Below are 13706 nucleotides of genomic sequence, written 5' to 3'. Positions count from 1 at the left end.
TCTAATTCAAGGAAACTATGAGCCATGCTCTGTAGGACCACCCACATGGACGGGTCATGATGGAGAGTTCTGACAAAACATGGTGCACTGGAGAAGGAAATGGCAAACCACTTCAGTACTCTTGCCTTGAGAACCCCATGAACAGTATGAAGAGGCAAAAAGATAGGACACTGAAAGATGAACTCCCCAGGTCAGTAGGTGCCTAATATGCTACTGGAGATCAGTGGAGAAATAACTCCAGAAAGAATGAAGGGACGGAGCCAAAGTGAAAACAACACCCAGTTGTGGACATGACTGGTGATGGAAGTACAGTCCAATGCTGTAAAAAGCAATATTGCATAGGAACCTGGAATGTTAGGTCCATGAATCAAGGTATATTGGAAGTGGTCAAACAGGAGACGGCAAGAGTAAACATCTACATTTTAGGAATCAGTGAACTAAAAGACTGGAATGGGTGAATTTAATTCAGATGACCACTATATCTACTACTGTGGGCAAGAATCCCTTCGAAGAATGGAGTAGCCATTATAGTTAGTCAACAAAAGAGTCTGAAATGCAGTACTTGGGTACAGTCTCAAAAACAACAGAATGATCTCTATTCGTTTCCAAGGCAAACCATTCAGTATGACAGTAATCCAAGTCTATGCCCCAACTAATAATGCCGAAGAAGCTGAAATTGAACAGTTCTATGAAGACCTACAAGACCTTCTAGAACTAATACCAAAGAAAGATGTTCTTTTCATCATAGGGGACTGGAATGCAAAAGTAGAAAGTCAAGAGATACCTGAAATAACAGGCACGTTTGGGCTTGGAGTACAAAATGAAGCAGAGCAAAGGCTAACAGAGATTTGCCAAGAGAATGCACTGGTCATAGCAAACACCCTCTACCAAAACACAAGAGACAACTCTATGTATGGACATCACCAGATGGTCAATACCAAAATCGATTTGCAGCCACAGATGGAGAAGCTCTATACATTCAGAAAAAACAAGACGAGGAGCTGACTGTGGCTTGGATCATGAGCTCCTTATTCCCAAATTCAGACTTAAATTGAAGAAAGCAGGGAAAACCACTAGACCGTTCAGGTATGACCTAAACCAAATCTCTTGTGGAAGTGAGAAATAGATTCAAGGAATTAGATCGATAGAGTGCCTGAAGAGGTATGGATGGAGGTTTGTGACATTGTACAGGAGGTGGTGATCGAGACCATCCCCAAGAAAAAGGAAAGCAAAGAGGCAAAATGGTTGTCTGAGAAGAAGAAGAGAAAAGAAGAGAAGCTAAAGGCAAAGAAGAAAAGGAAAGACATACCCATCTGAATGCAGAGTTCCCAAGAATAGCAAGGAGAGCTAAGAAAGCCTTTCTCAGTGATCAATGCAAAGAAATAGAGGAAAACAATAGAATGGGAAAGACTAGAGATCTCATCAAGAAAATTAGAGATGCCAAGCGAAAATTATGGTATTGTGCTCATGCAAAGATGGGCACAATAAAGGACAGAAATGGTATGGACCTAACAGAAGCAGAAGATATTAAGAAGAGGTGGCAAGAATACATAGAAGAACTGTACAAAAAAGATCTTCACAAAACAGATAACCCTGATCGTGCCATCATTCACCTAGAGCCAGACATGCTAGAATGTGAAGTCAAGTGGGCCTCATGAACAAAGCTAATGGAGGTGATAGAATTCCAGTTGAGCTATTTCAAATGCTAAACGATGATACTGTAAAAGTGCTGCACTCAATATGCCAGCAAATTTGGAAAACTTAGCAGTGGCCACAGGACTGGAAAAGGTCAGTTTTCATTCCAATCCCAAAGAAAGGCAATGCCAAAGAATGTTCAAACTATTACACAATTGCACTCATCTCACATGCTAGCAAAGTAATGCTTAAGATTCTCAAAGGGAGACTTCAGCAGTATGTGAACCGAGAACTTCCAGATGTTCAAGCTGAATTTAGAAAGAACAGAGGAACCAGAGATCAAATTGCCAACATCCACTGGATCACAGGAAAAGCCAGAGAGTTCCAGAACAACATCAATTTCTGCTTTATTGACTATGCCAAAGCCTTTGACTTTGTGGATCAGAGCAAATTGTGGAAAATTCTTCAAGAGATGGAAATACCAGACCACCTGACCTGCCTCCTGAGAAATCTGTATGCAGGTTAAGAAGTAACAGTTAGAACCGGACATGGAACAACAGACTGGTTCCAAATTGGGAAAGCAGTACGTCAAGGCTGTGTATTGTCACCCAGTTTATTTAACTTATATACAGAGTACATCATGTGAAATGCTGGGCTGGATGAGGCACAAGCTGGAATCAAGATTGCTGGAAAAAATGTCAATAACCTCAAATACACAGATGACACCACCCCCTTATGGCAGAAAGTGAAAAACTAAAGAGTCTCTTGATGAAAGTGAAAGAGGAGAGTGAGAAAGCTGGCTTAAAATTCAACATTCAAAAAATGAAGACCATGGCATCCAGTCCAATCACTTCGTGGCAAATAAGTGGGGAAACAATGGAAACAGCGACAGAATTTATTTTCTTGGGCTCCAAAATCACTGCAAATAGTGACTGCCGCCATAAAATTAAAAGACACTTGCTCCTTGGAAGAGAAGCTATGACCAACCTAGACAGCATATTAAAAAGCAGAATGATTACTTTGCCAACAAAGTTCTGTCTAGTAAAGTCTATGGGTTTTCCAGTAGTCATGTATGGATGTGAGAGCTGGACTATAAAGAAAGCTGAGCACCAAAGGATTGATGCTTTTGATCTGTGGTGTTGGAGAAGACTCTTGAGTCAAGGAGATCCAAGCAGTCAATCCTAAAGGAAATCACTCCTGAATATTCATTGGAAGGACCGATGCTGAAGCTGAAGCTTCAATTCTTTGGCCACCTGATGCAAAGGACTCATTGGAGAAGACCCTGTTTCTGGGAAAGATTGAAGGCAGGAGGAGAAGGGACAACAGAGGATGAGAGGGTTGGATGACATCACTGACTTGATGGACATGTTTGAGCAAATTCCAGGAGTTGGTGAAGGAAAGAGAAGCCTGGTGTGCTGCAGTCCACGGGGTCTTAAAGAGTCAGACACAACTGCGTGAGTGAACTGAACGGACCTGATAACATCCTCCCTACCAACTAGTCCTTGGTAGAGACTCCAGGACTCTTTATTCCTTAATCACCCAGGAATGATTCCAATGGGTAGAAGTTATATTGCTCTAATTGATCAGATCAGAAGGTAATTAGATTTTTCTATGGTACTGATTTTCAGACTCTACCATGCATCAGAACTGTTTGGAAGGCTCATTAAAACACACAAAGCTGAGCCCTACCTCCAGAATTTCTGACATCGTAGTTCTTGAGAGGGGCCTGAGGGTTTGCACTTCAAACAAGTTTCCAGGTGACACTGCTCTGGTTCAACCCTACACTTGGACAATCAGAAATTGGCAAGCTCAAAACGCAAGTTCTTTGGTGTTCTATTTTGCTTGGAGAGTCAGTTGTTAACCATCTACCATCACACCAGTTCGCATGGTGAAAGAGTACAGCCAGTACTCTACATCTGCCAGTTATGGGGGGCTGGCTGTATTCATTGTAGCCTGCTGTTTAAATGAGGTACTTAAGCATCCATGGATTTTGGTACCTGGAACCAGTCTCTCCATGGCTATTGGATTTTGAGGGACAAGTGTACAGATAGCCTGAATTGTTTCTTGGATAATCCTGCTTCATTTGACTGAGGTCCAACTCCAGAGAGGATGGAGTGTCCTGTACACAGGCCATGAAGTTCAAGAAGCCGTTGATATCCAGGTGAAGCATCATGAAAAGGGTATTTCCTGTCTTGAACTGAATTCCTGAGTTCTCTCCTACAACATACATTAATTCAGCATATATTAATTGAACATCTACTTTGTGCAAGGACTGTGCTAGGTCCAAGATCCCTGATTCATAGTCTTTGCCTTCCAGGAACTGATGACCTAATAATTACAACTAATGGGTGCTATCATTTTGTAACCACTGGAATTCCAGAATTCTCATAGTTTAATGACTCTCTTCTGTCAATTAAACAACTATTTTGATCTCATAACAAAGTTACTCAATCAAATATAACACTGTAGCACCACACACTACTTTCACAAATTTGTATGAGTGTTCAAGACATTACGCCAAATAAAATGAAATATCTCTAACTTGCACTAATGTAGGAAGTTCAGAGTGCTTACAGTTACAGATATTAAAAAATGCTTAAAAAAATAAAAAATGCTTGCTGGGTTATTATCTTCATACAGATAGAGCTGCTCAAGGAAGGTTAACAAGGGTTTAGCAGTTGAAGCTTTTAAAACATATAAGAATGATTTTCTGCTGCTGCTGCTGCTAAGTCGCTTCAGTCGTGTCCGACTCTGTGTGACCCCAGAGACGGCAGCCCACCAGGCTTCCCCGTCTCTGGGATTCTCCAGGCAAGAACACTGGAGTGGGTTGCCATTTCCTTCTCCAATGCATGAAACTGAAAAGTGAAAGTGAAGTCACTCAGTTGTGTCTGACTCTAGCGACCCCATGGACTGTAGCCCACCAGGCTCATCCGTCCATGGGATTTTCCAGGCAAAAGTACTGGAGTGGGATGCCATTGCCTTCTCCAGAATGATTTTCAATCAACGTGTTAATTGTTGTGTAAGAAATGATGTTCTAAAATGCCTTTAAAATATTTGTCCTTGAATAAGAAAGAGTCTACCCTCATTTACCCAATGAGAGATTGGCTTTCAAATCTTCATAAAAAGAAAAAAGGGCTTTTAAAATTTTATATTGGAGTATAGGTGATTAAAAATATTGTGTTAGTTTCAAGGGTATAGCAAAGTGGTTCAGTTATACATGAATCTATTCTTTTTCAAATTCTTTTCCCATTTAGGTTGTTATGTAACATTGAACAGAGTTCCTGTACTATACTGCAAGTCCTTGTTTATTGTCCATTGTTAATACAACAGTGTGTACATGTCAATCCCCCACACTAAAAAAAAAAAGAAAAAAAGGGCTAATCCTACTTGTTGAAAGATCTTGAAATGGTTTCTGTGCTTAAAAAGTATTCATCAGTTATCATAGTGCCTGAAATGTCAACAGTAGAGATGAATTTGTCTTGCACACCCACATGGTTGAGATATAACTACTCAGCAATAGAAAGGAATCACTGTTAATACATTCAGCAACCTGGGTGGATCTCAAGAGCATTATGCCAACTTAAAAAAGAAATCTCTCAAAAAAAAAAAATAATGTATGATTTTATGGATACAAAATGTATGATTTTTTTTATATTCTCAAAATGACAAAACTGTAGAGTTGGAATACAGATTGATGGGTCGCCGGACACGACTGAAGTGACTTAGCAGCAGCAAGCATAGGGAATACAGAAAGGGATTGGATGCACCTCTAAATTGATAGCATGAGAGAGATCTTTGTAATGATGGAAGAGTTTTGTATCTTTATTTCAGTGGTAGTTACAAGTCAAAGTACTTGATAAAATGAGACAGAACTCTACACACCTTATCCATGATTAGCTTCCTTGTAATGTTGTACTGGGGTCACAAATATTGTATATTAACGCATATATATGGAATCTAGAAAAATGGTACTAATGAACCTATTTGCTGGGCAGGAATAGAGTCATAGACATAGAGAACAATTGTGGACACAGTGGGGAAAGGAGGGAGTGGGACAGACAGAGAGTAGCAGTGAAACATACACATTACCCCATGTAAAATCCATAGCTACTGGGAAGTTGCCGTATAGCACAGGGATCTCAGCTCAGTGCTCTGTGATGACCTAGAGAGATGGGATGGGATTGAGGGGAGGTTCAAAAAGGAGTGGACACACATATACTTATGGCAGATTCACGTTGTATGGCAGAAACCAACACAACATTGTAAAGCAATTATCCTCCAATTACTTAAAAAAAAAAAAAGTAACCACTGGGGAAACTGAGTGAAAGATACCCTGGACCTCTCTGAATTATCTTTGCAACTTCTTGTGAATCTGTAATTATTTCAAAATAAAAAGGATTTTTTGTTTTCAAGCAAAACTATTTCTTTTCAGCTTAAAATTCTCTAAAATGTCCAGGTAGCTCCTTTGAATCTGCCTGCAATGTGGGAGACCTAGGTTTGATCCCTCGGTCGGGAAGATCCCCTGGAGAAGGGTATGGCACCCACTCCAGTATTGTTGCCTGGAGAACCCCATGGACAGAGGAGCCTGGTCCATGGGTCACAGGGAGTTGGGCACAACTGAGCAACTAACACACACACAAAAAATGGAAATAGTGGAAATAGCAGAGGAGAAGAGTAGGTAGAAAGAATTTACTCTGGAAAAATATTGAAGTGCTTTGTGTACAATACAGGTATTTTATTTAATCTTAAACCTTGTGACAGTAAATATTATTAGTTTGGTTTAATAATAACTTTCCCCAAAGAGCAGAAGCCCATAAACAAGAGCAACCATGATAGGAGGAGCCTGGGGGGAACAGGACATTCAGCAAATTAGACCAAAGCCAGTAGGAGTGACTATTAGAGTCTTAGAAGGAGCACATTATGGTAATCCTAGAATAGAAAACTCTGACTTCAGAGATTGTTGGGTGTTTCCTTTTGAATGTCATCCCCAATCAGAGAGACTGATTTTGCATCAGCCATTCTGAAATGATGGACCTAGAGAGAAGACTATCTCCACTGTAGCCAGTCTTCTAGCTACCTACCCAGCAAAGCAGGCGAAGTTTGGGGTTTTAATTTCTGATACCAGTATTATCTCCTCAGGGGTGGCCATATTTGAATGAATGCATTTACTCGAGCTTTATTTTCTATGGGATGATGAGGTAATAGTTAAAGATAATAGAAAAAGGTTAAAATAATATGAAATTCTGAACTTCTGAAAGGGTCAGCCTTAATAGTCCCTGTCAACTGGCAGTGATCCCAGTGGTGTTTCTGCAGATTTATAGACCAGGCACAAGTAATTATCCTTTCCTTTAATAACAGAGTAAAACATCACACCCATCTATTTCCCAGGTGGGACTGCTACTGCACATTCCGTTAAACAGTTATCATTCTCACCAACTCTCTTGAGAAATGATCCTAGGGCACAACCTCAGTTTTCAAGGGTTCTGTTGGCCACTTAAAATACCCTTGACATGTGACCAAGAGTCATTTAATTAAGTGAAAGCAAACAGTGGAGAATTGCCTAGAAGGTTTCTCTCAGCCGGATGCTTCTCCTAGGTAATGTAATATTAATATGTTAAAGATCATTGAAAAATAATAAAAAGTCGCATTGCCCACAGGGACGAGGTCCTGTAGTGTGACTTATTCCAACACTGGGAGTGCAGTGCCCCCTAGTAGTTCCTGTAAGAAACGTGTCCTCAGAGTGCATTAGATTTAGCAAATGAGGAGCTCCCAGAATTGGCACTACTCTCAGGCCCAAGTGGGTAATTTGACAATTGGTTTTATCTTTTCTGAACCATTAGGAACCCACTGAAGTTTCACCTTGAATGTGCACTAATTTTTTCCAGTGCCAACAAAGGCTGGATTCTAACAATGCCCTAATAGGACCTTATCAATAACTCTTAAAAATCTGATTCTCTGTGAATATCAAATTAAACACCCTCCTTTTGCTTTGCCTTCAAGCCTCTCCTGAGCTGAAGGTTGGGAATCAGAATAAATATAGGGGGCAGACACAGAAAGCGTCATCCCACAAGCTTGAGGGCATCTCAGGTGTGAAAGATGGCCACAAAACGGTGGAATATTAAGAAATCCTTTGATGGGTCAAGTATTCAAAAACAGACGAAGGTCTGACGATTTTCCTGCGAAAACACTGCAGCTTATAGTGGCAACTGATAGATTTGTAGAGTTAAATAAAACTAGAAGTAAATTTAAGCAAGGTGAATAAACAAGGAGAACAGATATACATTTATATTTCCTTTTTTGTTGTTAGTGAAAGACATTCAAAGGCAGTCTTATCTCTAGGATATCCAAAAGATAATAGGCACATACATACTATAGCACAAATGCTTTGGAAACTGGAATGTGCATTTTCTGCCTTCTGTGTGGCCGATATCATGCTATTTCAAAGCCTGTAAAAGCAATATATAGTTTTTTGACAAATACACCCATGTGTTGTGCACGGTTTGATTTATGTAAACTCATTTCAAATGCAGTTGCAGAATTCCTCCTGAACAGATGAAAAATGTCTGCCTAAAGTGATAAAAATATATGTGTGTAGAAAGATACAGTTTTAAGATGAAATGTTTATATGTTAACAGATTTGTAACTCTATTTCACACAATACCCTTTTTTAAAAAATGCTTCTAGAGACTTGTTTTTTTTCCACATTACTGTGTCAGTTCAGGTGTTTCCAGAAGATGGGAGTGAGTCTATTCTGCTGTAAGAACCTTTGTGTGTTGAAAATTAGCATGTGTGGGAGTGGTGAATGGAGAAATGAGATCAATATAACAAATGCTTGCTTTGTCCATGCATTTCACTAGTTCCAGCAACCAAGAACAAAGCCCACTAACTCAGGTCAACACAAGGCTAGTCAAGGCAGATAGCATACTGACTGTGTCTCATTTAGCCCATATTCTTCCTCTTGACTCAGTTTTGGCCATGTTTCAACATGACTATGTTTAAGAGTGTGGCTCTCCTGAGCCTTTCTGCTCTTTGTACTTGTTTTATAGTTTACCATTCTCAGCTCTTTGCTTTCCTGGCTTCCTTGTTTCACCAAGCTGTGTTCATATATATATACACACACTGAAGTCCTGTTTTGTTTTGTTTGTTTGTTTTTGTAGTGTTTATCTATTAGGAATTTCAGCTATCTTTTTATCATGCTGACATATTTACTAGAATGATTATTGTTTTTGTTAGTATTCCTGTTACATAAATATCGAGTAGGTCTGTCCTGACCTTATATTTCTCAGAACCCTATAATTTTCATTATGTAATTTTGCAGATCATACAGGGAATGCATTTATCTCATTATAAGCACAAGCATTTGTACTTGCAGTCTCTTTATTAATTGCATTTATCATTATGGAATTACTCTTTGTTTTTTTTTTTTTTTTTTTTTTTTTTTTTTTTATTTTTTTTTTTTTTTTTTAAATTTTATTTTATTTTTAAACTTTACATAACTGTATTAGATTTGCCAAATATCAAAATGAAAGAATTACTCTTTGAATTATAGACTTCCCTCATGAATCCAAGGCAATGGATTGAAGTATCAGTTGCCTACTAGATTCATTTATTTAATTTAACCTTCACTGAGTAAAGCCAGCCCCATGTGTACAACACCCCATTAAAAAGTAACCTTCCCATCTTTCTTCCCTTCTGTACACTGAAAATATTTTCATAACAGAAGCACTTAATGAAGGTTTAACTTGCTTCTGCTGAAACCTTTTATTTTTTAATCTCTAACATATAGTTTGTGTGCATTTAAAAAAAGTCGATCCCCATCCTCCCCACCCACATACATACATACTCATTCCCTGTACTCTTCTAAGTAGTTTGTGGCTAGTATTTGTATTTAAATTTCACATTCAACATGGTATGAAATTGTAAATTCCATCAAGTCAAGCTACAGTGAGTCAGGGATTTTTAATATGATAACAGCTCACAACAGATCCTAAAACATTAGTGCAATTAATGCAGAAGGAAATGGAAAATTTTCAGAAAGGTTTCTTTTATATTTCTTTAAGGATATAGAGGAATATCTTTTGTTTTAAGAAGGAAATTATTTAATGTTATTTCCATGTAACTACATATTTGGTGTCAACATGAATGATTTTTTTAGAATATTGGTAGCAAGCACGGAATAGAGTTTTCCAAGAGCAAGTCACAATTTATCCTGCAAGAACCAGGCATTGAATTAGGCAGTGATAGTGGAAAGCTGATCTGAGTCATTATTTTTAAGGAGGAGCTCACAGAGGGTGATGCTTCGACATTTCAGCACATCCTCTTATTTCAGCACATCCTCTTACGGAGACCTGCTTAGAGTGCTGTGAGAGAGAACAAAGGCAGTAACAGTCAAGGAAGGGGTGCTTTCACCCACACAATCAGAAAAGGGCCTTATGGGCTTTTGTTTCATCTTTCACTTTTGCTACTGTAAAACTTAAAAATTTTTCTTCATCTGAACATAGAGTAGTTTTCATAAAGAATCCCTCACTATGTATAGTTTTGGCATAGCGTATATTTTGATCTTCATGTTGGAGTTTACCAAATTCATCAAGCTGTACACTTTCAATGGGTACATTTTACTGTATACAAACTACAGCTCAACTTTTCATAAATCCATCAAAACTTCCAGTATTACTCCTGTACTTCAGAAAAATGCAACTTCCTCCCTTTGATGTAATAAGTGCATTACAGAAAGAAAAACTTTAAAGAATGATCTAGTGGATTTTTTCTTCCATAATAATTATTTCATTCTCTGTATTCTCTTCCAGCTGTAGGTCCAGATTTTTCAAGAACCCTCTTAAAAAGGGTAACTCTTGTCAAAGTGGGAGGTGAAGTTGTCATTGAGTGTAAGCCAAAGGCTTCTCCGAAACCGGTCTACACCTGGAAGAAAGGAAGGGACGTATTAAAAGAAAATGAAAGGTATTATCTTGAAATATTTTAAGTATGTGGTTAACCCATAATAATTTATAGGTCTGTTGTTAACAGTCCAAGAGGGAAGAATTTATGATCTGCTCTTCATGAACTAAATGTTAATCAAAGAGCTGAAGCTTTGGGAAAGAGTGGTAAATTAGCAGGTCTTGATATTAAGATTCTAGAAAGCCTTTCTTGCACAGGTAGACCACATGATCCCACATGTTGAAGGCTGTTGGAGTTGCCCAAAGATGTGCAACTGGAAATACCTTTTTTAATTTTAGCTTAAAATTTATTTGTAGGTTTGCCCATTTTTCTCCATTCTATTAATACCTCATTTTTTTCCCCCATAAACAAGTAATTCCAGCTCTTCTCTGCTATGGCAACCCCTCAAATATTTGGCAGTGTCTAGTATGTCTCTTGTTAGTCTCTCCCTTTTTGTGAAACCATATTTAATTCCAGAACTCATTTTCAAATAACATGGCTTTTATTATTTTAATCATGTCTTTTTAAGAACTCTATTTCAAACTTATTTTTGAAAAGTTTTTTTTTTCTTTCTGATATCGAAACTCTTCAAATGTGTGTTTCCTATTATACATGAATTATGTTTATAATGCATGTTCTTTTATCCAGTGTAATTATATGGGTTGTTTGGGGGTTTAGGTCATATTGTGACAAATGGCAGGTATCTCTTAAGACCTTTTTTTGGCTGTCTATAAAATATCTCCCACCCCTTTCTGTAATCTACTCAGATCTGTTGGAAAATGGTAATTGTGCATGAGTCTGTCATGCATAAGATAGCATTTACCAGCTGTATACATAATGATTTTAATTGATGCTAAAGGTCAAGTACTCAAAGATGTCATGGGGAAGCCTGTAAAAATGTGTGCGTATCAACATTAACACCTGTACACCTTTGGATTTACATATGCAAAGTAGATCATCACACTGATGATGTTGTCCTTATTAATGATTTTTGCAAACCTGATATGGTTTATAGAGGGTGTATTCATACATAGTAAATGCATAATATGTGTTTCTTTCTGATTTCTGTTATATCAAGAAAGTGGTATAGTTTACTGATTACTGACCTGACATTCAAATCTGGAGCCAAAGTTGGAACTTGAGAGCACAGTTTCTTATTTTATGTACCATGTACATTATTAGATTAAGACTACATTTTAAAAGTTTTAATATAACATTAATATGAAGAAAAATATTTAAAAATAATATGAAAAATAGATATATGAATGAGTGTGGTTTGAATAACATGGAAGGTCAATCCAGGAGAGCCTAATAAAATTTGCTGCTTTCACAAGCAACCTACAGTGTCTTAAAACAAAAGGAAATTTCTCATCCACACTGCATGCCCACCAGAGGTCTGCTGGGGGCTTTGCTGCTCTCTAAAGCCTAAGCTGGTAGAATAGCACTCTCTGGAACATTTAAATTGCAGATGGAAAGAAAGAAAGAAAGTGAAGTCGCTCAGTCGTGTCCAACCCTTTGCGACCCCGTGGACTAGCCCACCAGGCTCCTTGGTCCATGGGATTCTCCAGGCAAGAATACTGGAGTGGGTTGCCATTTCCTTCTCCAGGGGATCTTCCCAACCCAGGGATTGAGCCCAGGTCTCCTGCATTGCAAGCAGATGCTTTATCCTCTGAGCCACCAGGGAAGACGGAAAAGAGGGTGGTAAACATGTGAAGTGAAGCACTTGTTTTTGCTTATGTTTTGGTGGGCAAAAGAAGTCACTTGGCTCTTCCCAAATTCAGCCCAACAGGGAAATTCAGTCTTTCTGTGTGCCTAGAAGAAAAAGGACACCCTAACGTTTTGAACAGTATTAATGATTGCTCAACATGACTATAATTTGATCATTGATACAGGTTGTTTAAATTAACTTTGGGAAAATGATATACCAAGAATTACTTTTAATAAGTGAATTTGACTTCTACCATTTGACTTACCACAAAGCTTATCTCTCTCCAACTTTTAATTTTTTTCTTCTAACTTGATTGATAGGGTTCAGATATAGCCTCAACATTGCTATGGCACTACAGGTATCTTTAAAGCAAGGAAACTCCCCATCATTACTCAGGTCCTGGTCTTTATCACCTCCACCTCCACCATCACCAGGCATGACCCAAACTGTCAGTGTGAGCACTTTTTATCCCCATAGGTGCTGTGTCCTCACTGTTCTCTTTCTCAGTTCCACCTCTCTCACAGTGTATTAAACAGATAGATTGATTTTCATCATGAAAATGAATTCAAAAGCTGACCAGGTGTAATTTATTTTTTATTTTTTTAACAACACGTGTATTTCTTTTTTACTTAATTTATTTGGCTGCACCGGTCTTAGTTGGAGCACACGGGATCTTTGATCTTGTTGCCTCATGCGGGATCTTTCAGCTGAAGCATGCAAATTCTTAGTTGTGGCGAGTGGGATCTAGTTCCCTGACCAGGGATCGAACCCAGGCCCCCTGAATTGGGAGCTTGGAGTTTTAGCCACTAAACCACCATGGAAGTCCCTGGCCAGATATAATTTAAAGGTGAATGTAGGGACTTCAGTGTGTGTCCCATCCTTGGGAGACACTTGCCACTCAACTCTAGCATATTATTGCCACCAGATGGAAATACAGGTCCAGTGCCTCTCCACCTTCTCATTTTTCAAGGGAAACTAGAAACATGGAATTTAAGTTGAGCTATCTTAAGTTTTAAATGTCAGTAACTATTATTTTAAAAAATTTAATGTTAGAACAGTATAAGCCACACATCCATGGACCAAGTTTACTTCATGGGCTGCTGGAATACGAGAAAGATAAACTCAACTGAACTTCCTGTAATTTCTGGAAAGGGTAAAAAAATAAGAAAGATATTACTTATATTTCCTTGTTGACAGAGAAGAAATTCTGCCATTTTCCTCTGTCTTTTTGATAAAAGAGAAACATAAGTAAGTGGATAAATGAAGAAAAGCAATCATATATAGGATTCATAAGTGAAAAGTTTAGAATTCCTATTTTAGAAAAGGACTGACATTGCTAGAACAACACAAAAGGAAAAACTTGTTGACTATGTACAGTGTTGAGTAGTAGCTTCCAATATACAGACTTGTAATTCTCTTTTGAGATGTG

The 13706-nt window shown here is 38.3% G+C and overlaps 1 protein-coding gene across 3 annotated transcripts in view; it reads left to right on the top strand.

Annotated features, from left to right (window-relative positions):
* CNTN4 (contactin 4) overlaps positions 1–13706 on the top strand; it is a 1031287-nt gene that overhangs the window by 864093 nt on the left and 153488 nt on the right. For all 3 annotated transcript variants that reach the window (XM_055557494.1, XM_055557495.1, XM_055557496.1), the window contains one exon: positions 10443–10593. In XM_055557494.1, the coding sequence (XP_055413469.1) occupies positions 10443–10593 (151 nt within the window). The remainder of the gene's footprint in view (positions 1–10442; positions 10594–13706) is intronic.

Source organism: Bubalus kerabau, chromosome 20 (assembly GCF_029407905.1).
Source record: "Bubalus kerabau isolate K-KA32 ecotype Philippines breed swamp buffalo chromosome 20, PCC_UOA_SB_1v2, whole genome shotgun sequence".
Classification (NCBI taxonomy): domain Eukaryota; kingdom Metazoa; phylum Chordata; class Mammalia; order Artiodactyla; family Bovidae; genus Bubalus; species Bubalus kerabau.
This window is presented reverse-complemented; position numbering and strand designations above follow the sequence as displayed.